The sequence below is a fragment of the Dromiciops gliroides genome, chromosome 5 (genome assembly GCF_019393635.1).
Source record: "Dromiciops gliroides isolate mDroGli1 chromosome 5, mDroGli1.pri, whole genome shotgun sequence".
Lineage (NCBI taxonomy): Eukaryota > Metazoa > Chordata > Mammalia > Microbiotheria > Microbiotheriidae > Dromiciops > Dromiciops gliroides.
The window spans coordinates 301177745-301201430 of record NC_057865.1 but is presented as its reverse complement, the minus strand read 5'-3'; the positions used below and the strand labels follow the sequence as shown (position 1 = coordinate 301201430).

At 50.5% G+C, this 23686-nt stretch overlaps 1 protein-coding gene across 3 annotated transcripts in view; it reads left to right on the top strand.

The window, feature by feature from the left end:
- The window catches only part of GRAMD4 (GRAM domain containing 4), an 81782-nt gene that overhangs the window by 22502 nt on the left and 35594 nt on the right, over window positions 1-23686 (top strand). For 2 of the 3 annotated variants that reach the window (XM_043966648.1, XM_043966649.1), the window contains exon 2: window positions 17997-18207. In XM_043966648.1, coding sequence (XP_043822583.1) covers window positions 17997-18207 — 211 coding nt within the window. Of the gene's footprint in view, window positions 1-2348; window positions 2490-17996; window positions 18208-23686 lie in introns of those variants that run through there. The other variant, XM_043966646.1, reaches the window with a different exon arrangement.

Genomic DNA, 23686 nt, shown 5'->3' with positions numbered 1-23686 from the left:
GCCTCAGAGCACAGATCATAGAATATTAGAGTTGCACAGTGGGTATGTAATAAGTGTTGGAGTAAATGAGAAGTGGGCAGTGTCCTCCCAGGAGTCACACCAGGCCTTCCTAAGGATTGGTGATAAATTCCTCATCTCTAGAGGTCTTCAAAGAGGATCTCAATGCTCACCAGTCAGGATGGCGTCCAGGGGCATTTTGGTTCTGAGCCAGTTTATACTGGGTGCCCTATGAGCTCCCTCAGAGGGACTAGCTCCAAGACTCTAGGATTCTGTCATTTCCAGCCCTCTGTTATTTGTCCTCTATACATGGCATGTCATGGAAAGAGTTAGCTTGTAGGCTGGAACAGAAGGCTTGGGTGTGCGCCATCAGCCGACTCACAGAGTCCCAGATCCGATCCACTGCCAAGTCTCTCCAGCACTGCCTTCCCGTCTCTTGCCTCAGTCCCTTTCTCTCCCCCACTAGCCAGTGCCCCAGTTCAGGAGCATTCTTGTCCGTCGCCGCCCACATGGACGACTGTGACTGGCTTCTCGGGCCGTTTCCACTCCACTCTCCTCTCAGCTACCACAGGGATCTTCCTGTGGGGCCATTCTGGCCAGGGGCTGATCAGGACAGGACTGTTTCCTTTGTTTCTGTGGTTTAATAGATACCACTGCATCCAGTTGGATCTCTAGTGGACCTGCTTTAATGAACAATACCTAATAGCTCCCTCCCTACTTTGCCAGTTAATCCTTAGGCTTACTAGCCTCACTCAGCCAAGACATGGGAGGTGTTTGTTAGAGGAGTTCAAAGACTTGGGTGCGAATCCTGACTGTGCCCTGGATCAGCTGTGTGACCCTGGGCATGTCCTTCCCTCTGTCTGGGCCTCAGGTTCCTTGTCTGCAAAGTGACTAGAAGGTTGTCAAGGTCCTTTGCAGCCTGCTTTGTCTATTCCTGCCATCTTCTCCTGTCCACATAGCTAGGGAAGCAAAGCTGTGGGTGTCCAAAGTGAACATGGATGTTCCCGAGTCAGCGTGGGAATGGCTTAGGTGAATAGAGGCTGACACCCGCCAGACTAACCATCCAAGAAGTGCCAGGGGCTGGGGAAGCTCCTTTGGTGGCTGCCGGGCTGTCCATTGTTAGCCATCAGAGGAGCAGGTGCTGGACCTTGGACCCGTGTTTGTTCTGTGACCCAGGGCCAACCCCACAACCTCCCGGGCCCCAGTCTCCTCATCTAGACGGGACACCTGCGGCATAGCTCTCAACAAGAGTCCAAATCTGCCCTCAGACACTTGCTGGCCTTGTGACTCTCGGCACAATAGTTGACTTCTGCCTGCCTCAGTTTTCTCATCTGTAAAATGGGGACTCATGGTTGTCGTGAGGATCAAATGAGATCGTGTTTATAAAGCGCTTTGCAGACCTTAAAGCACCACATCGGTTCCCTCTCTCCTTCTTGTCATTTGGCAGAGGGCATGGGAAGTGACTCACTCGGTATGAACCGATCGTTTCATGTGCTCGTCACCCCCTCCTAGACTGGGGCCCCTGGGGGCGGGACTGTGTCCAGCCTCAACTCTGTATCTGGAGAGGTGTGGGATAAACGTTTGTTGAATGAATAAGTGAGTGCTCATTTTACAGAAGAGGAACCCAGAGTCTCAGAGGGGGATTTTGGAGGCTGAGAGGTGCAGGCTGTGTGATCACTGTGGGGGGGTGCAATTGTATTGGTCTGGCTCCCACTGGCTTTATACTCCTTCTGTAGCCCTGCCTCACTTCACATCAGGGAAGTGGGGAAGGAAATGTTGGTGGAAGCAGGGGGTCAGATTCAGGCCGGTGCTGCTTGGCTGGGCCACACCTGGCCTGCTTGCTTCTGAGACTGTGCTCCCAGGCGCTGGGCAAGGTCACATTGTTTGCGCAGGCAATTTGCTGGGCAGTCCCTTTGTCATCGATTTTCAAAGGGATAACAGAGCCTTTGGGCGCAGCAACACCAATTCAGAATTAGCAGCATCAAAGTGCCGGGCTTTGTCGTTAAGTGGTTCCAGCAGAGGGGAGCTAACGAGCTGGAAAGGTGTGATGTGCTCCTAGTAGGCACCCTTGCTCCCAGTAGGTCCAGAAATGTTTGTTTAGTGCATGAAGGGATGCAGGAGGGGGCGCGGTCAGTGCTGGGGGAATTCACAGTCACTCGGCCCCTTGGCCGATGTTGATCCCAACCACAGGAGAGCTTTGATGCCGAAACAGCAGCAGGGCTGCTGGGTTTTCCTCAGGGAAATGAGGGATGGACTTTGGAAGGAGAGCTGTTCCCGTGTCAGGGCCAACGATCAGTGGAGAAAAGGCTGGTTTGTGGCGCTGACCGTGCGGGGCACCTGTGAGTGGGCAGTGGGGCCCCGGGGTCCAGGCTGACTTTGCCTGCCGAGATGCTGGGGGACCTGTGGGGTATAGGAGAGAAAACTCTGGATCTGAAGTTGGATGAGCTAGAGTGGAATTCTGCCTCCCCACATTCCTCCGTGGGGGACCTCAGGTGGGTGGCTTGCCCCCTCTCGCCCCGGTTCATTCTGAGCCTCTCTTTCCTCCGGTAAGGTGACAGTGAAAAGGAGGACTTGGGGTCATGGGGCCTGGCTCACTTGCCCTCTGGGCCTCCTTGGCTTTCCATAGCTGTAAAATGTGAGAGTTAGATTAGATTATTTCAGCTTTGGGGCCCATGGTCCAAAAGCCAGAGGCTAGAAGCCATAACAGGCAGAAGTGGGAGCAAAAGCTAACAGCTAAGGCAGGTCTAGGGGGCATGGCATGAGGGGAGCCCAGGCAGTAGCTACCCCTTCTGCCTGCCTCAGCCCCTTTCCACATGTGTCTTCTGAAAACATCCCATAGCGATCACGTTGGAGATTAGCAATCTAGGAAAAGCCAACGGGTTTCAAATCTGCTATTTCTTTCACCAAGTTAATGCATTTTTTAAAAAAATCCCTCACTTATTATTTTTTTTTAAGTATCGCTTACAAATTTTAAGTTCTGAATTCTCTCCCTCCCTCCCAACCTTCCTCCACCCATTGGGAAGTCAGGAAATATATCAATTAATTACACATGTGAAGTCACACAAAACATATTTCCTCATTAGCCACATTGTTAACAAAAAGCAAGAAAAATAAAGTGAAAAAAAACCTATGCTTTAATCTTCACTCAGACTCCATCAGTTCTTTCTCTGGGGATGGATAGCATTTTCATCATTAAGTCCTTCAGAATTGTCTTGGATCTTGGTATTGCTGAGAATAGCTAAGTCATTCACGGTTGGTCATCATACAATGTTGCTGTTACTGAGTACAATGTTCTCATGATTTTGCTCTCTTCATTTTGCATCAGTTTGTGTAAGTCCAGATTTTTTCTGAAATCATCCTGCTTATCATTTCTTATAGCACAACTTGTTCAGCCATTCCCAAGTTGATGGGCATCCCTTCAATTTCTAATTCTTTACCACCACAAAAAGAGATGTTATAAATATTTTTGTACATAGAGATCCTCTTCCTTTTTCTTTGATTTCTTTGGGATATAGACCTAGTAATGGTATTGCTGAGTCAAAGGGTTTTGTAACGATTGGAATGACGCCACCTGCTGCAGACTTACTGTAGAAAAGTTCCGCCATGAAAGGAAGGTCTTTGAGGGTTAGGGTTATATTTTAGACAGTTTAGCTAGAATTTTAGCCCTTAACAGTTTGCATAGTTTTATAGCCCTGGGCATAGTTCCAAATTGCTCTTGACAATGATTGGATCAGTTCACAACTCCACCAACAGTGTATTAGTGTCCCAATTTTCCACATCTCCTCCAATATTTGTCATTTCCCTTTTCTGTCATATTAGCCAATCTGATAGGTGTGAGGTGGTACCTCAGAGTTTTTAAATTTTGCTTTTCTCTAATCAATAGTAACTTAGATTTTTTCATATGATTATAGCTTTGATTTCTTCTTCTGAAAAATGCCTGTTCATATCTTTTGACTATATATCTATATATTTGAGAAATGAGGCCTTTAGCAGAGAAATTTGTTGTAAAATTTTTTTCTCAATTTTCTGCCTTCCTTGGATACATTGGTTGTATTTATGTAAAACCTTTTTAATTTCATGTAATCAAAATTATCCAGTTTAATTCTTGTGATCCTACCTCTTCTTTGGTCACAAATTATTCCCTTATCCATAGATCTCACAAGTAAAGTTTTCCATGCTCCCATTATTTGCTTATGATGTCATCCTTTATGTTTAAATCACATACCCATTTTGATCACATTTTGGTATATGGTATGAAATGTTAGTCTATATGTAATTTCTGCCAAACTGCTTTCCAGTTTTCCCAGGAATTTTGTCAGATGTTGAAATCTTGTCCAAAAGCTTGGATCTTTAGATTTATCAAACATTAGATTATATTTACTACTACATATTGTGTATCTAATCTATTCCACTTCTCAACCTCTCTGTTTCTTAGCCAGTACAAGCTTATTTTGATGACTACCACTTTGTAATAAAGTCTGAAATCAAGTATTGCCAAGTCACCTTCCTTCACATTTTTTTCCCATTAATTCACTTGATATTCTTGACTTTTTGTTCTTCCAGGTCAATTTTGTTATTTTTCTAAGCTCTATAAAATAATTTTAGAGTATTTTTATTGATATGGCACTGAATAAATAAATTCATTTATGTAAAATTGTCTTTTTATTATATTGGCTTGACCTAACCATGAGCAATGAATATTTCTCTGTCTTTATTTTTGTGAAAAGTGTTTTGTTTTGGGTTCATATAGTTTCTGGGTTTGTCTTGGCAGGTAGACTCACAAATATTTTATATTGTCTGCAGTTATTTTAAGTGGATTTTCTCTTTCCATCTCTTCCTGCTGGACTTTGTTGGTAATATATAGAAATATTGATGATTTATGTGGGTTTATTTTATATCCTGCAACTCTGCTAGTTTTCACTAGTTTTTTAGTTGACTCTCTAGGATTCTCCAAGCATTCCATCATATTGTCTGCAAAGAGTGATAGTTTTGTTTCCTCATTGTGTATTCTAATTCCTTCAATTTATTTTTCTTGTCTTATTGCCATAGCTAGCATTTTTAGTACAGTATTGAATAATGGTGGTGATATTAGGTTTCCTTGATTTTATTGGGAAGGCTTCTAGCTTATCCCCATTATGGATAATGCTTACTGATGGTTTTAGAAAGATACTATTTATCATTTTAAGGAAAGCTCCATTCATTCCTACACTTTCTTATGTTTTTAATAGGAGTGAATGTTGTATTTCATCAAAAGCTTTTTCTGCATCTGTTGAGATGATCATATGATTTTTTTTTTTTGCTGTTAATAATATGGTCAGTTATTTCTACATATTCAACTATGTTATGTCTCATATTGAACAAGCCCTACATTACTGGTATAAATCCCACCTGGTCATAGTGTATGATCTTTGTGATAAATTACTGTAATCATCTTGCTAGTGTTTTATTGAAAAGTTTAACATCAATATTCATTAGGGAAATTGGCCCATAGCATTCTTTCTCCATTTCTGCTCTTCCTGGTTTAGGTATCAGCAGCATATTTGTGTTGTAAAAGAAATTTGGTAGGGTTCTGTCTTTGCCTGTTTTTAAAAATAGTTTATATAGTATTGGAATTAATTGTTCTTTGAATGTTTGTTAGAATCCACTTCTGAATCCTGGGAATTTTTTATTAATCTGGGCAGTTTATATTTTCATCAGTATGCATCCATTTTACTTAGATTATCAAATTCAATGCCATATAATTGGGCAAAATAGCTATTAGTAATTGCTTTAATTTCATCATCATTGGTGACACATTGACATTTTATTTTTAATACTAGTAATTTGGTTTTTTTTAAATAAAATTAACCAATGTTTATCTATTCTATTTTTTGTTTTCTCCCCCATAAAAATCAGCTCCTAGTTCTATTTGTTAGTTTAACAGGGTTTTTTTCTAACTTTTGATTTTATTAATCTCTCCTTTGATTTTTAGGATTTCCCATTTGGTGTTTAATTGGGGATTTTAAACGTGTTCTTTTCCTAGTTTTTTTTTAATTACATGCACAATTTACCGATCTATTCTTTATTTTAATGATATAAATGTTTAGAGATATATTTTCCCCTAAGTACTACTTTCACTGCATCCCACAAATTTTGATATGTTGTCTCATTGTTGTCATTATCTTTAATGAGCTTATTTATTGTTTCTATGATTTGTTCTTTGACCCACTCATTCGTTATTTGGTCTCTAATTAATTTTTATTTATTTTTTTATTAGGTTGTTTGGTTTTTTTAGTGAGACAATTGGGGTTAAGTGACTTGCCCAGGGTCACACAGCTAGTAAGTGTTAAGTGTCTGAGGCCGGATTTGAACTCAGGTACTCCTGACTCCAGGGCCAGTGCTCTATCTACTGCGCCATCTAGCTGCCCCTCTAATTAATTTTTAATCTGTTTCCATGACCCTTTATTGAATGTAATTTTTATTGCATTATGGTCTGAAAAGGATGTAATTAGTAGTTCTTTTCTTTTCTTTTTTTTTTTTATGGCCTAATACATAGTCATTTTTTTGTGACAGTACCATGTAAAGCTGAGAAAAAGATAAGCTCCTTTCTATTGCCATTTACTTTTCTCCAGAGGTCTATCATATCTAACTTTCCTAAAATTATAGTTTTTTTCCTTAACTTCTTTCTTATTTATTTTATGGTTAGATCTGTCTAGTTCTGAGGGGGGAACATTGAGGTCCCCCATAAATATAGTTTTACTGTCTATTTTCTCCTGTAACTCCTTTAACTTTTCCTTTAAGAATTTGGAATTTATGCTGTTTGGTGCATATATGTTTAGTACTGATATTACTTCATCATCCATGGTATCTTTTCACAAAATGTGGTTGCCCTGTTTATCTCTTTTAAGTAGATCTATTTTTGCTGAGATCATGAGTGCTACCTCTGCCTTTTTTTACTTCAGCTGAAAAATAATAGATTTTCCTCTAGCCCCTTATTTTTACTCTCTGAGTATTTCTCTGTTTCAGGTGTGTTTCTTGTAAAAGACATATTATTGGATTCTGGTTTCTAATCCATTCTGCTTCTTCCATTTTATGGATGAATTCAACCCATTCACATTCAAAATTTATGATTACTAACTGTGTATTTCCCAACATCCTGTTTTTCCTGTTTATCTTTTTTTTTTCTCTTTTTATCCTGTCCCTCTTCAAAAATCTGGTTTGTTTCTGACTACTGTCTCCTTTAATTTGCCTTCCCTTCTATCAACTCCCCTCCTCTTCTCTTATCCTGTTCCCTTCTTACTTTCCTATTGGGTAAGATAGATTCCTATACCCAACTGAGTTTATTTATATGTTATTCTCTCTTTGAATCAATTCTGATGAGAGTGAGGTTCATGTGTGGCCCACTACCACCCCCCTCCATTTTCCCCTCCCCTCTTCCTTTTGCATCTTTTTTAAATTTTTAAAAAATATTTCTTTATTTTGATTTTTCTCAATTACATGTATTCCCAGCTCCAGCACTAGCATCCTGTGATCCTCATCTTCTAGGAGTGGAAACTGAGGCCCGGGGAGGGGAAGGGGTTTGCTCCAGCATCCACAAGCAAAGAGCTGAGCCAGGCAGGGGTCAGACACCACTGTTGCCTCTCAGAGCTGAGTAGATGTATTGGGCTTTGGTTTTAGGGTGGGACAATTTTGGGGGGGTCCCTAACCTTTGTGGGGGGCAGCTAGGAACAGTTAGTGACCTGTCAGATGAGGGATTTGACCTTGATTTCCATGGGGAGGGAGGGAGGTAAGAGGGGAGAATAGTCACCAGCCTGGGCAAATATTGGGAGCTGAGAGATGGGCTGAGTGTGACAGCAAGAAGGGCAGTCTGGAGGGATCAGGGAATTCGTGGGGCAGTGATGGGCATGTGCTTGGACAGTTGTATTGAGAAGGAGTAATGGTTTGGTCCCAGAGGCAGTAGGGAGCCATCAGAGCTTCTTGAGCTAGGGAGTGGCACAGACAAGACAATGCTCCCCTTGGGCTGCTGGCAGGGGTTACAGGATTTCCTCTGCCTGAATGGGTCTAGGACCATCAGAGGAGGCCTTGGCATAGCACCATGCCAGACACTGTGCCAAGTGCCTTACAACCATTATCTCACTGATTCTCACAACAATGTTGCAAGATAGATCCTACTGTTATCCCCATTTGACAGAAGGGTGTGGAAATTTATTTTGATTTGGGGACCCTACCTTTAGGCTGAGATTAGAAAGCCTTAGGCCCTCAGGGTCTCTCCCCCTCCTCCTCAGCTTCAGCTGAGTGAAAAAGCCCCGTGGGCTATACAAGACACCAGGTCAGACAGCTGGGGGGGGGGGAAAGCCCCCAGCTCCGACCTGAGCGGAGTTATCTGAAGGATCCCAGATGGCCTGTGCTGAGGCATAAGGCTCGAGAGCACCCCCCCCCACCAGCTGCAGCTCTGGCTGGTGGATTAGCTTGGTCTGTGGGGGCGAAGGAAGCCCCGAGATTTGAGTGGAGAGAAGAAAAGGTATATATAGACCTGGGAGTTAGATAGAAAAAAGAAAGGAAGGAGACTAGAGGGAGACGGACTAGATAGAGAGACAAGATTAAGGAGAGAACGGCTGACTGGAGCAAGGAAGGAGACTAGAGGGAGATGGACTAGAGGAAGGAGACTCGAGGAAGGACTGGGAGAGAGGCTGACTAGAGGGGAGCTCGGACAAGGACGGAGGAGAGTTTGGTTGGGAAAAGGAGAGACCGGGCTGACAAGGTTACAGGCCTTAATACGAACCAGGGAAAGTGTAACGTGCCCTGAGGCCGGAGGCGGCTAAGGCTTTATTGTATTCGAGAAGTTCGAAGCGCAGCAAGGGCAAAAGAGACGCAGTGGAAAGAGACCGCAGGAAAGCAGTCAGGTTGTACACTTTATTTCCCTGTATTCCTAATTTGAAATAGTATCTCATAAATAAACTCTGCTTTGATTATTTAGTTAGAGGCTTCTTAATCTTTAGTCTATCAATTTGGGAGCAGTGTGGTAGAACTTTATAAACGGCCCACATTAAATTAACAAAGTCAGATAGCCAAATAGTCAATAGTCCCCAGATTAGTCCTTTAGTCAGCTTCAGCCCCCAAATTAGCCCTAGTCAATTCAAGAATATTCTAACAAGGGGAAACTGAGGCCAGTCCAGGTTGTGACTTGCCCAGGATCACACAGCTAAGTGTCTGAGGCCAAATCAGGTCTTCCTGACTTCAGGTCTAGTGCTCTACCCACTGTTCCGTCTAGCAGCTCCTATTTATTCAGTTCTGGTCTTTTTATCGCAAATGCCTGAACATCCTCTTTTCATTGAAGTCCCATTTTTTCCTCTGAAAGATTATACTCAGTTTTGCTGGGTACGTGATTCTTGGCTGTAGTCCCAGTTCCTTTGCCCTCTGGAATATCATATTCCATGCCCTCTGGTTCCTTAATGTAGATGCTGCTAGATCTGGTTTTATCCTTATTGGAGCTCCACAGTATTTGAATTCCTTTTTTCTAGCTGCTTGCAATATTTTCTCCTTGACCTGGGAGCTCTGGAATTTGGCTATAATATTCCTGGACGTTTTCTTTTTGGGATCTCTTTCAGGAGGTGATCAGTGGATTTTTTCAATTTCTATTTTACCTTCTGCTTCTAGAATATCAGGGCAATTTTCCCTGACAATTTCTTGGAAGATGCTGTCTAAACTCTTATTTTGGTCATGGTTTTCAGGTAGTCCAATGATTTTCAAATTATCTCTCCTGGATTTGTTTTCCAGGTCAGCTGTTTTTCCAAGGAGATATTTCGTATTGCCCTCTATTTTTTTTTTACATATTCATATGGATTTCCTTTACTGTGTCTTGGTTTCTCATAAAGTCACAGCTTCCATTTGTTAAATCCTAATTCTTAGGCAATAATTTTCTTCAGAGAGCTTTTGTATCTCCTTTTCCATTTGGCTTTTCAAGCTGTTGACTTTTTTCTCATGACTCTCCTGCATTGCTCTCATTTCTCTTTCCGTTCTTTCCCTCACCTCTCTAAATCTTCCTTCTATCTCTCCTACTCTCTCTTCAAAGTTCCTTTTGAGTGCTTCCATAGCCTGAAACCAATTCATATTTTTCGTGGAAGCTTTGGATGTAGGGGCCCTGAGGTTGTTATCCTCTTCTGAGGGTGCATTTCAATCTTCCTTGTTGCTAAAGAAACTTTCACTTTTTTTGTGTGTGTGTGAGGCAGTTGGTGTTAAGTAACTTGCCCAGGGTCACACAGCTAGTAAGTGTCAAGTGTCTGAGGCTGGATTTGAACTCGGGTACTCCTGAATCCAGGGCCAATGCTTTATCAATCCAGGGCCAGTGCTTTATCTAGAAACTTTAATAATTCTTAATTTTCTTTGCGTGCTCATCTTGCCGTCTTTTACTTGACTTTTAACTCTTACAGTGGGGCCCTGCTTCCAAGCTCCACTGTCCCAAGCTTCAGAGGGTCTCAGGTGTTTCATTTTGAGGGAGGGCAGGTTTTTCTCTCACCTGGCCTGTTCTCTGCTCCAGAGATAATCTCAAGCCAATTTGCTAATTAACCAGCCAGCAGAACTTTGTGTGCTGTGGTTCTTAGCTCCAATGAGCCTGCCCCCCTCCCCCACCTGGGTCTCCCACCACTCAGGATTTCTTCCTGGTTCCCTGCTGGGGCCTCAGTTTCCCTATAGGTTAGATGAGGAGAGCAGATTCCAGGGACGTCTTCGGTCCCTGTGTGCTCCTCTAATTCTTTCTGGACCAAGTCTCCCCCACCTCATCCTACCCATAAAATGGGAAGTTTGGATTGGGTGATACTGGAAGCCCCCAGCCCTCGATCCTGTGATTGCAGAATCCCAGTTCCTATGATATGGGGTGAAGGATGAACACAAGGATCCTTGTCCCTGCCTGCTCTCAGGCCCTGCCCCCAGCTGGCTGGTCCTTCCAGTGATCCCTGTCACCCTCCATCATTTATGAGTGGATGGGAACAGAGGGCCCTGCCTCACAAATCGATGCCCCGGCTTTGATGAAGTGTGACTACTTCATGAGCTCACTGTGGTCAGCCTGGCCAGGTGAGGGCAGTGGATGAGGCAAGGTGGGCCCATGGTCACAGGATGGGTGGGAGGGTCTGCCCAGAGGGGGCTTGCCCTGTCCCTGAGCCCTGAGGGGCTTGTGACCAGGGCAGGGCTTTGGCGATGAGACCCCTGCCCCACTCCTGCCCCCACTTCCTCAAAGTCCTCCCCAGAAGTAGCTAGCTGCATTGTCTTGGGGATGTCTAAGCTGTTCAGAGCCCAGGCCTTGAGCTGGGAGGGCTGGAGCTTAGGGGCCAGCTCATCCACCCTGATCAGTTTTCAGAAGAGGAAACTGAGGTAAATGTTGGAGGCCACATGGCCAGCTAGTCCTTAGCCATGCTGGGATTTGAACTCAGGCCCCGGCATGCCATGTCTTCTGGGCTCTGGTTTTCTCCTCTTTCCTTTACATCCCCCCTCCCCCAACAGCCAACAGGCAAGCCCTCAATTGTCATTCTTGCTGCCATGTAAATACATTGCACACACGTGTGTACATATGTGCATGTACATACATGTGCACTTATACACGTGTCCTCCTAAGAAACAAAACCTCCTTGAGAAGGGGGGTGGTTTTCTGTCTCTGTCTCCCCCCATTTCGTGTCGTTGGTTGAGGGTGAGCAGGCCTGGAGTGGGGGTCAGGGGGGCGGGGTGGACCAGGCTGGCAGGAAGCCGCTGCGGCCGCCTCCACCTCTGCCTGCGTCTGTGCTTTCAGCACTTACACCTCAATGTCCGTCTGGAAGCCTCCTTCTCTTGTCTCTTTACTGGGCTTTCCTCCCAGGGGGCCCATCTGGTGCCTCATGGAGCCTCATGGGGATACCGAGGGCAGGCCACTCCCTAAGCTGGTCACGCTCCTGGCTGCAGAGTATGGTGGCCCAAGCAGGCAAGCGTGCCAGCCAGGCGTGCCAGCCAGGCCCGGTGGATTCCCCGGGGTCTCTGCTCTCCCCCACTTAGCATCTGGACTTGTTGGCTTTTGGAATCAAGTGGGCCAGGAGATGGCTTCTCACAACAGAACCTCCGCTTCCAGAGAAGGGAGAGATGCTCAGCTGCTATGGAGCTCTGCTTCCCACCCCATCCCATGCTGCCCCGCCCTGGCATCTGGGGTCTCCTCGTATATGCTGGTGATTCCCCCAGACCCCACCCCCCACCCCGGGGACTGGAGCTCAGTCCAGGGAGAACAGGCTTGAGTGGGCTGGCAGTTGTCATTGCAGCAGCCAAAGAAGCAAGAAGTTAAGGAGGGAGGAAGTCAGAGATTTCAAGGCAGGAGGGGCCTGGCCCCCCCTTTACAAACAAGGAAACTGAGGCCTGGAGAGGTGAGATCACAGCAGGGGGCAGAGGGAGCTCGGGGGTAGAGCCAAAGATACTTTGGGGGCTGCCACTTCTCTCAGGCGTCACAGGAAGCATCCTGCTTCCCTCAGAAGGAACCGTGGCCTGTGGCCCGGGTCACCCTGCTGAAGGCGGGGTCTGGAAGACTTCAGTGCATGTGATCTTGGACAAGTCTCCGCCTCTTTGTGCCTTAGTTCCCTCACCTGTAAAATGGTGGGGGGGCAGGGGGAGGGGGGGTTGACGATCTCTGAGCTTGAGATCTATAACCCTGCCACCCCACCCCCACCCAGGGTCCTCCGGACCTGGAAGATCCTGGTGTCTTTATTGTATGAGCAACACTGGTGGTCTGCTGGCCGGTGAAGAGAGGCTGGGCCTGTCATGCCAGCAGCTGGATTCAGCTGGGAGGATGAGTGGGCAGTGCCCACTGTGATTCTGCCTGTCTTCCACACTGGCACTGTCCCAGAGAGAAGGCCACCTGCGTTGTCCCCCAGGCGTGGTCTGCTCAAAGCCAGAGAGAAAGCTGGGAGCACAGGGAGAGCCTGGAGTCTGGAGATCACAGGGGCCCGGATAGAGAGCTGGGCTGGGGGGGCCCTCGGAGGCCACGGCAGCCAACCCTGAGAAGGGAAGGGGCTTCCCCCCCCTCTCCCAAGTAGGAGGTGTCTGAGTGGGACCTGAACACAGGCCTCCAGACACCAAGGCCAGTAGCTCGCCTGCCTCACCTGCCACGGCCCACTTCCTGGCTTGGACATCTCTCCAGGGAGAAAGGGAGCAGAGGGAAGTGAGACTGGACATTGGTTAATCCTGGCAGAGGAAGAGAAAAAGAGGAAGGGAGCGCTTCGGGATGGGGGAGGGGGCGTCCTGGCGTGGCCAGGGTCCCCTTCTACGTCTGTGAATGGTGCCATGGAGGTCCCTGGCCGAGCTGCCCCAGGGTGGATTGTGGGTAGGCAGGTGGCAGCTCTGTCTGCTTCATGCTGGCTTCATCTGTCCCTTTCTCCCCCTCCCCTCCCCTCCCCCCTTCCTCCCTCCCTCTTCTAGTTCCTCTCTTCCTCTCCCCTTTCCTCTCTGTTTCTCCCCGCTCTGTTTCTATCTCTATATGCCTCTAGCTCTGTCTGTGTCTGTCTGTCTGTCTGTCTCTCTCTCTCTCTCACACACACACACACACACACACACACACACACACACACACACACACACACACACTGCATTTTTTGGTCTGCTGGCTCATGAGCAGCCCATGCCCTGCCTTGAGCTCACGAGCACGTCAGTAATGTGGATGAGGATGGTCCCTGCAGGACTCTGATGTTTGCTGTGAGTGGGGGCACAATACTGTTACCCCCATTTCACAGAGAGGGAAGCTGAGGCAGTGACCTGGCGAGCTGTGCACAGCTCTGTCGGCTCCTGGGGTGCAGGGTGGAGGGAGGGCTGGCCTCGGAGCCAGGAGGCCCGTGCTCCGATGCTGCTTCTGCCTCCGGAGCTGGGGGACCCTGGGACAGTCCCAGATCTCAGATTTAGGCACCTTCTCAGAGCTGAGGCAAGGATTTCTAGGGGAGGACAGCATAGACCAGGTAAAGAATTGCTTGTGATTTTGGGAGGAGCTGCCACTGGGGTGGGGGTGGGGGCGCAGGAAGGCCTGCCTGGGAGACACCAGTGCTGAGTCCTGAGGGGAGCGTTCTGGGCTGCCCTGAGGCAAGAGGGGCACCCCAGCTCCGCTCTCCACTGAGCTGCCCAGGAACCCTCAGAAGCCAGAGGGCCCCCTGGACAGGCAGGAGAGGCGGGGAAGAGCCGAGCGTCCACGTCATCTGAGAATCGGTTGGAGGAAGTGGGCACGTTCAGTCAGAAGAGAAGGCTCAGGGCTGTACCAAGAGTCAGCAGAGCTGGCACGTGGAGGCTGGCAGAGCCCGGGGCTGACTGAGGCTGGAGGCCAGGAGAGGGCTGCTTGGGGGTGGGGGGCGGGGGCGGGACATGGGAGGGCTGGGTGGAGATGAGGCAGGGCAGACGCTGAGGTTGGAGATTGTGGTGATAAGAAAAAGGGCGGGGAGTAAAATGATTTTAAAATTCAGTGAAACAAAGGGAATGTAAAGAAATAGAACTTCTGGGGAAACCTTTAAGGCCAGTCGGTCTGTTTTAAAGCTCCCCTCAGCACACAGTCATTGAGCACCTACTATGTGTCCATCCCCCGGTCGGGTCCTGGGAATGGGGAGATCCAAGGCAGACTCCCGCAGCCTGGCACCCCTGGCTGATGTGCGCTCTCCTGGGGAAGTGTCCACGTTCCAGGGATGGAGAAGGAAATGGTGACTGCAGCCAAAGTCAATACCTGGTGATTACCTGGGGCAGGCCCTGGGAGAGGGACAAAGGGAGAATTCTTGAAGGTGTTAAAAAAAAAAAAAAAGGAAAGAGGAGGTGGGGTGAGCTGGACAGATTTCCCTGCAGGAGACCCAGCCTGTGCAAAAGCTTAGAGGTGGCCTGTGGGCAAGAGAAAGTCGGCCCCTTTGGCTCAGACACAAGTCTGGGAGCCACTCGATGTGTGGGATCAGCCTGGAAGGGGGGCTGGAGCCACACTGAGATGGGCTTAAGTGGCTGCTGCAACAATTTACAAATGTTTACCGACTCCCAGGCTTCAAGAGGTAAACAGTCGGAGGAGACAAGCAGCTGTGCTCCTTGGCTGCCTGGGGAAGGCCACGCAGGCCCCAGGGACTCTCTGGCAGCCTCCATTTTCCCCATCTGTAAATTGGGTGTGACAACAAGGGTCAGAGGTGAGGTCATCCGGGTCCTTCCAGCTCCTTCTCAAGCCCAGGTCGCCAGCTGCCCCACCCCCGCCAGCCCTGCTGCCCCCAGCAGCCTCTCCCCTGGACTCCTGTCCTTGTTCTCTTGCCTGGGGAGAGGGAAGGAGGGGGGGGTAGGGCCTCCTCACTCTAGATGTTGGAGTCTAAGGGACCACTGAGGTTCAAGCAAAGGCCCTGGCCCTGCAGGTGGCTTGGGGCCAGGCTGGGGATGGACAGGAGCCCAGGGCTTGGGACTTCCAGACCTTTACTTCCTAATGATAATAGGAGTGATGATGAAAGCGACTCTTTTGGGTGTCCCTGTAGAGGCTGAAAAAAGAAAGAGCCTGAGAGCACAGAACATCACCCAGAGAGAACCGCAGGGAGTAAAAGGGCAGGAAGTGAGAGGGTCAGGATGGGAACCCAGGTCTCCTTCCTCCCAGCCCAGCCTTCCTGGCCCTGGCCCACCCATCTCTCTGTCTCTCTCTGTCGCTGTTTCTCTTTTTCTCTGCAGTCGAGGTCAAGTGGCTTGCTCAGGGTCACACAGCTAGTTAAGTGTCTGAGGCTGGATTTGAACTCAGGTCTGCTGACTCTAGGGCCGATGCTCTATCCACTGCCCCACCCAGCGGCCCCTCCACCTCTCTTTTCATCTGGCCCACCCTGCATCTCAGCAAGAGTCCCTCATCCAGTATCACACACAATTGCTCATCAACCCTCATTTGAATATATGTAGGAACTGGCCGCTCACTACTCCTGTTTCGCCCCTGACAATCATTAGGAAGCTTTTCCTGCCATCCAGCCTTGGTGGGCCTCCCTACTGCTTCTCTGCTCTGCTCCTAATTCTGCCCATCAGTGCCAGGCAGCACCAGGCTGATCCTTCTCCCACAGAACAACTCTGCAGATGCTTGACCGGGATCACATCATAGCACCTACTGTGTGCCGGTCCCTGTGCTAGGTCCTGGGAATACAAGATAAAAGTTAAGCTCTCCCGGCCCCCAGCCCCATCTTCTCATCTCCACTGCCTCTCCCATTGCCCTCCCCCCAAGCCCAGGGACGTTGGAGGCTGGCAGGCTCTTTCCATGATGAGGGCTGGTGTTCCTGCCTCGCGCCCCCCCCCCCATGACACCATCCATCCTTCCTAGCCCTCAGCACTGCCCACAGACGGCAATGTCAGCCGAGGGCCGCGGTGGGTGTGATGCCGACTTTCCCTTGAGGTGCCTGGCCCCTGAAGCAGCAGGAGGGACGGACGGAGGGAGGGAGGAAGTCCCCAGACCACAGAGGAAGAGCTGACTGGGCAGGGCCAGTCCCGCCAACCTTGGGGGCAACTTCTGCAGCCTCCCCGAGTGGGTGGAGGGCAGAGGATGTGACGAATGGCTTCCTACCAGGGACCCTGGGAGGCTCAGCAGTGGAAACATTTCCACAGCGGCTTAAGGCGACACAACAGGTGTTCTGGTCTCCACTTTGTAGGAGAGGAAACTGAGGCTCACAGGGAGGGAGGGGGAGGGACCTGCCCAGGGTCACCTGGCCAGAGGGGGTGGGTGTGTGTGTGTGAAAGAATCCACGTCAAAACCCTCTGCCAACCCGGAGAGGTCGGTCCAAGAGGCAGCCAAAGGGTCATCTTTGGCGGGCACCGTGCAGCATTCAGAAGCCGGCAGGGCAGGAGTTCATTAGCCCACACACCCAGCCCCCGCCCCCTCCCCCACTCCTGGGCTTCAGGCTTCAGATGCAGGGCCTTGTCCTGCCCTGTAAGGCTGGTGTCGGTGTCTGCTTTCTGAGCAGGCAGCAGCATGAGGTGCCCCGGGCATGGGCATAGGCAGGGCTTCCAGGTAGTGAGGTCTCCCTCGACCTGGACAGTGTCTAGTGGAAAGAGCCTTGGCTCAGATCCTGCCCCTGAGGCTCATGACCTGGGTGACCTGGACCAAATCCCTCCAATTCCGTGGGCCTCAGTTTCCCCAATTATAAAGCAAGAGGGCTGAACTGGATACTCGCTGAGGTCCTTCCGACCACAGGCATCTTGTCTCTCTCAGTGCAGCCCAAGATCTCCTTAGGGATCATCCTGGGTCTTGTCCCCACTGTAATCCCAGATCATTTTCCATGCATGCTCTAGTCTAGCCTTGCCAGCCACTCTCTACTAAGGCAGTTGGTTTGGGTTTGTGGAGACTGGGTCTTCCTCTCTTGCCTGAGTTAAAAGTGTGGGGGTCTCTCATGGGCCCCATCCCAGCACTGACTGGCACAGAAGCTTGGGCCTGCCCTTTTCAGTCTGGGCTGGTTTGCCCCTCCTTGGGCATCCTGGCAGCCCCTTACTCTTGTTTTTTGTTTTTTTTTTGTTTGTTTTTGTTTTGTTGTTGTTGTTGTTGTTTGGTGGGGCAATGAGGGTATGTTTCCCAGGGTCACACAGCTAGTAAGTGTCAAGTGTCTGAAGCTGGATTTGAACTCAGGTCCTCCTGAATCCAGGGCCAGTGCTTTATCCACTGTGCCACCTAGGGGCCCCCAGCCCCTTACTCTTGAGAGCCGCCACATTGGTGCTGAACTTAGTGTGGACTCATCGTCAGGCTGGCCCTATTGCAGCTCAGAACTCCTACCCTTAGCAAGGTGCCCGGCACACAGTAGGTGCTTAACAAATGTTGATTGAGTGAGTGACACAGCAGCCTCTGTTGTTTGGGAGCAGGGATTGTTGGCATGAGGCTGCCGGCCTGCAGGCGGCTGTTCTGAGTCTGTCCTCCTCCTTGTCGTTGATTTTTAACTATGTTATGGATGGTTTTTCCATTTCCGGAGGAGATGGAGCGTCACTCGCCTCCTTGTTGAGAAGCCCTGGCCTCCGCTGGGCTGCTGGTAGTAACCTCTGCCTCTCCCCCTCTCCTTCTCTCCCAGGGACTCCGACCGTCATGTTAAGGTGAAGCCGCGCAGTTCTGTGCTGAACATGCTCAAAAGGTTGGACAAAATCAGGTTCAGGGGTCACAAGAGAGATGAGTTCCTCGACTTAGCCGAGTCTCCCAACGCGTCCGACACGGAGTGTGGCGATGAGGTCCCCGTGAAGATCCCTCGGACGTCCACCCGCGACAGCGAGGAGCTGCGGGACCCTGTGAGTGGCTGGGGGCATTTGTGGGACACTTGTGGGAAGGAGACAAGGGCTGCCTTGGGACTCTGTGCCCGCTCCTGGCCGAGCTCCTCCCTCAGTGTCCCCATTGAGGCTCCACTTTGCTCAGGCTCTTTTCTTCCCAGCACGGCCATAGCCAGTCCTCCATCCTTCTTTCCATCCTGCTGCTTTTCCTTCTACCCTGATTTCCCGGGTACCCCTCATCCTTGTTGGCCCATTTAGATCTTCCCCTGTCGATGGGCATCGAGGATGCTTCCGGTTCTTTCTTGCTGCTGCTCAGAAAATCTTTGGCCAGGCATTCTTCTTGTGTGTTGGGGGTGGTGCTTGCTGCCAGGGTGTCTTCCTAACAGTGAAAGAAAGGGATGGGCTTCGGCTAACATTTACTGCGTCCTGCCTGGTTTCACGGCACGCGCCCTTCGGCCAGTGCTGCCTGGGAGGGCCTAGTTCTCCTTCTCCCCACCATCGGTGGGCTTTGCTGCTTCTCAGTCTTCCCTGACAGTTTGATGCACTCGAGGTGCTTCATCAGAACCTCTTCTCAGAGATTCCTACTGATGTGTTGCCTTCCTCCCAAGCGACAGTTAGCATTTTGGGGTTTCCTTTTTTTAGTGAGTTCTCTTCACCGGCTAGTGTTTGGGAATGTCGTAGAGCTGCGGTTCCTGCCCTTTCCCGGGCAGTCTGGGGAAGCTCTGAACCTCTTCTCAAAACAGCGGTTTAAAGGCATAAATCAGAGTATGTAAGACTGCGAAGGAGTCCGCAAGGACAGCTTTATCCTGACGGTTTTAAGCCAGTTTATGGGCCCCCACGTAAGACTGCTTCGGGACAAGGCTTCCCCTTGTTTCCTACAGCTAGGACAGTTCAGGTCACCTTTCCAAGTGCTTTCTGGTCCATTGTCTCGTTTGAGCCTCTTGACTGTCCTGTGAGGCAGAAAGAGCAGCTCTTGCCCCACTGAGGCCCAGAGAGGTAAAGACTTGCGTGGGGTGACAGAGTCATTGTCAGAGCTGGGATGGGCACCGGAGCCTTCTTCCAGAATAGACCTTGTCAGGGAGAGAGCCAGACCTAGGACAAGCACACATTAACAGTCTTCACCGAGAGCCCCAAGCACGCCCTCCATCTTCTCTCCTGTGGGCTCCTGGGCTGGGCTCTGTCAGCTGAAGCACCATGGACAGAGAGAAAGGTCTGGGTGCTCTTTTCATAGCACCTGCCATCTTCTCTTGTGTGAGCTGCTGATCCCTCTCCTCCATCTGGAGGTGGGCCCACGGGCACAGCAGCCCTACCCAGCCTGGCTTGGCTGCCAGGGGAAGAGTGTGAGTCACTTGATACAACCATGGGCCCTCTTCCTCTTCCTCATGCTCTGTATCACCTCTTTACCAAGAGAAACAGGGTGTGTCCCCCCTCTGTTTACCCAAGGCACAAAGGTGTACGTGGCCTGGAACACAGGAGCCTGAGGCTCCCCGAGCCGGGGGCTGTGACTGGGATTCTCTGTCACTAGCCAACTGTGTGGAGCCCAAGGAAGCCTCCACTATCCTGACTCCCATCTTCCTCTGGGCCTGGTTCCATTTCCCTCAGCCCCGATCTAAGAAGGCCGAGGCCCGGCCTGGATTCCTGCTGGGCCCATGAGCTGGGCCCTGTGTCGTGGTCAGAGGCTGGGCTTCTTGGCCAGCCAGGTTGAGGCCCGCAGGCAGGTAGAGGGGCCCTGCTAACGGCCCTCCTTCAGGTGGGAGGGTGGGGCCAAGCCCACGCTCCCTGAGCCGCCCCACCTTGCCGCTTGCTCCTTATTCTGAGACAGGTGTGCACCAAACAGGCTCCACGTGGCCCTGGCAATTTCCTGGGAGGGTTTTTGGGTAATATTCATCTTTTATAATAGGACACTGTCTGTACTTTTGCTTCTGGTTGCAATGAATAATTTACTTGGGATTTTTAGCAAAGGCTAGGCTGCCTCAGCGTGCTGGCTTTTGTCCACCAAGCCCATTAATCTCAGGGGGAGAGAGCAGGAGAGGCTGGGGGTAGGGGGGGGGGCTGGCCCCAGAGGAGGCCCACAGAGGCAGGGATTCTGGGAGGGGGGTGTGGGCGTTTTGTGTGTGATTGAGAGAAAAGGGGAATTCCATGAGGCGGAGGGGAGGAGGGAGTGTGTGCTAGGCATAAGGGCATGACTAGGGCAAAGGTGTGGAGTTGGGAAAGGAGCAGAGTAAAGGCTGGCCTGTCTGGATCCCAGAATGCTGGGCTGAGTCTGGATAGCCGGTTGGGGGCGTCCAGCCGGGAGGCCAGGAGGAGGCTCCCCTGGCCAAGGAGAGGGCTGTCCTCCCCAGGGCAGGACCAGCCTCAGTGGGCCCCTGGGCCCAATCCCAAGGCCCAGTCTCCCCCATCTGGGCCCACTTCCTCTCTGGCTTCTCTGCTCCTCCAGGCTCAGGGCCTCCTTTCCTGGTGGCACTGCCCGCTCCACACGTGGCTGTCTCAGGCCTCCCACTCCTCTCTCCCCGTAGTCTCTCCACCATTCCAATTTCCACTTCTTGCAGATGACTCCCGAGTCGATCATGTCCCAGCTGCTGTCCTGCCGCCAGACATTGCCCTCTGGCCAAACCTCGGTTACCTTCCCCAGCAACCCCTGCCATCTCCAGTAGCATGGGCGTGTCGGGTGCCTCCCCTGCAGCCGCCTCTTCTCCACAAATGAGGCCTCTCCCCTCTGCAGCAACCTCCTGATCTAATCCCCTCCCCTCCTCCCACCCACAAAACCCACAGCCCATCCCACCTTTCCCTCACCTGTCAAAATGAGAGTGGGGCATCAGAGGGAATATTGGGCCTCCGGGGCAGGGTACTGGGTTCTAAGTCCTGCCTCATGTCCTGAGATGATCATGGACGAGGTCTTTAGTGTCTTGGAGCATCAATTCCTTCATCTGTAAAATGGGATAATACTTTAACCGAGTCGCTGCAAGGAAAGTTTTGTAAACATGTGCCTGGCATGCAGTAGGCGCTTAATAAATGCTGGGCCCTCCCCTCCCCTCCCCTGCCTGACCTGGCACCTGGACCCTTCCCATGTAACCCGGGCTCACCCTCCTTGTTCAGAAGGTTGCCTCTCTTCACTTTGGGCCAGGGGACAGAATGCATACGCAGATGCATTAGCACAAAGTGTGTCCCACAACTGTTTCTGGGCCTGACACACACTTCATTGCTGTGGGGGACTCCCGGCGTGCAAACTCCCTCCCTGGCCCGAAGTCATTTGAAGAGGGAGGGAGTGTCGACCCCTTGGGGGCTTCGGGAGAGGGCAGGCCTGAGCTGGGCACTGAGGGAGCTGGCCACAGACTTTCCTCAGAGTGGATACCTCGGTCCATTCGCTTTGCTTGTGGCTCTGGTCGCTGCAGCATCACGTCCATGTGACTGACCCGGTGGTGCCTCCTTCAGGAGCTGATGGGGCGGGCGGCCCTTGCAAGGCGGCCAGGGTTTGGATGGGCGGTCTCCCCAGCAGTCGGGCCCAGGTAGGGGGCTGGCTTCTAGAGGAGTTCTCGCTCCCATGGCCCTGCTCCTATTTGGGTAAGGGGGGATGGTGGCTCCCGCTGCAGTGAGGGCTGTTCCCCAATAATGCTAGGCTTTCAAAAGTAAACTGCAGTGTCCCAGGCTCCAGGGGCGAGGGTCCCAAAGTCTTGGAGCCCAGCTCTTCCCTGCCCTCTCCCCCAGCCTCAGGATGTTTAAGATGAGGAGACAGGCTTGGAAAAGGGAATTGAGCTGCCCGGGCCCCCCAGGTGGAGGGAGCTGGGCCAGGGTCAGTTTTCTGCTCTCCACAACCTTGATGAAAAAAGAATCATTTTGGAGCAGGCCCGGGATTTCACTGGCCGAGGGGTCTCCCAGTGGTCAGCACTTTCCCCGCAACAAGAAACTCTGATGCCCGGGGCACTGAGGTGAAATGACCTTCACAGAGCCACACATCCAGCTTGTGCCAGAGGGTAGGACTCAAACCCTTAGGATCACAGAATTTTGAGAGTTGAAGGAGCCTCAGCAGCCGTGGAGTCCAACCCCTGAGAAGATGAGATGGTGGGCTCCCTGAGGACAGAGCTATCTTGTCTCCCCAGTGCTCCACACAGTGCCCAGCACATAGTAGGCACTTCACAATGTTGATTGATTGATTGATTGATTGATTGATTGAAAGAAAAACAATCCCCATTGTAACAAACCAACTTCGCTTGACCTCCAAGGAAGGGCAGTTCTTTCCGCTCCTGACTCCCAACCCCAGTCGGCATCCAGTAATGCCCCCCACTGCCCTGGTTCTACCTTCTGGAGCTGAAAGGGACAGGGCTGGTCCTTCCTCCACAGGAAATCCCTTCAGATCCCTGAACACAGCCGGCATGGTGTCCCTGAGTCTTCTTTTCTCCAGGCCCGTCCTCCTGAGACACAGGTTCAAGGAGCTTCACCATCTCTGTCTCCAGTGCCCAGACTTCAATATCATGTTCTGCCCGGGGCAAGCACAGAGAGACCATCAGCTCTTGCTCCCTGGAAGCTCTGCCCCTGTTAATGAAGCCCAAGATGCGCCTCATGTTTCTGGCTGCCATATCCCATTGCTGCCCCCCCCATAGCTTGTGGGCCACAAGGCCCCCCAGATCTTCATCAGAACAATGGCTGGCTCTCCCCCTTCTCCTGGAAGTTGATTTTTAGGAACCCCAGTGTAAGACATCAATCCCTAATGAATTCCTCCTTCTTTAGATTCAGCCCACTGCTCACGCCTGCTGAGGTCCTTGTGAATCCTGACCTTTTAGCTCCTCCCCCCAGTTTGTGTCATCCGTAGAATGGATGAGCATACCATGTACGCCCTTATCCGAGTCATTGATAAAAGTGACAAACAGCTCAGGGCTACCCACAGAGCCCTGGGGCCCTCCATCAGAGACCTCCATCGAGTCATTCACAAAGCAGTCCTGAATCCCCTGGATTGAATTCTCATCTGATCCTGCTCTCCCCATCTTCTCCACAAGACTCAGAGTAGATGTTTTATCAAGAGCTCTGCTAAGGTGAAGGTAAACTGGAGCTGCAGCAGCCCTGCTGTACTAAATTAGTAATCCTGTCCACAAGGAAAAAGAGGTTAATCTGGCCTGCCCTATACTTGATGCAGCCAGGATGGCGCGTTAGAACGGCTGCTTCCCTTTCTCCATGTTTGCCATCCGAGGACACTGGCGCTTCCCCAGTCGTGCGGTACTCCTGTTTTTCATAGCCTTTCACATCATCCAAGGCTGGCTCTCTCTCCAGCATCCCTTGGGGCCTCTCCCTACTAAAATCACTCTGTACGTCGTGCAATTTTGTGCTTTGAAATGACTTTGTACTTGGTACATTACGTGTTGGTGTTTCCCCGGGTCAAATGTAAACTGTCTGAGGGCAGGGACTGTTTTGTTTTGGTCTTGGTATCTTCGGAACCCAGCCTGTGACTGGCATGTACTAGGCACCTAATCAATGTTAGTTCAGTGGAGTGCCACCTGTTCAAAGGCAC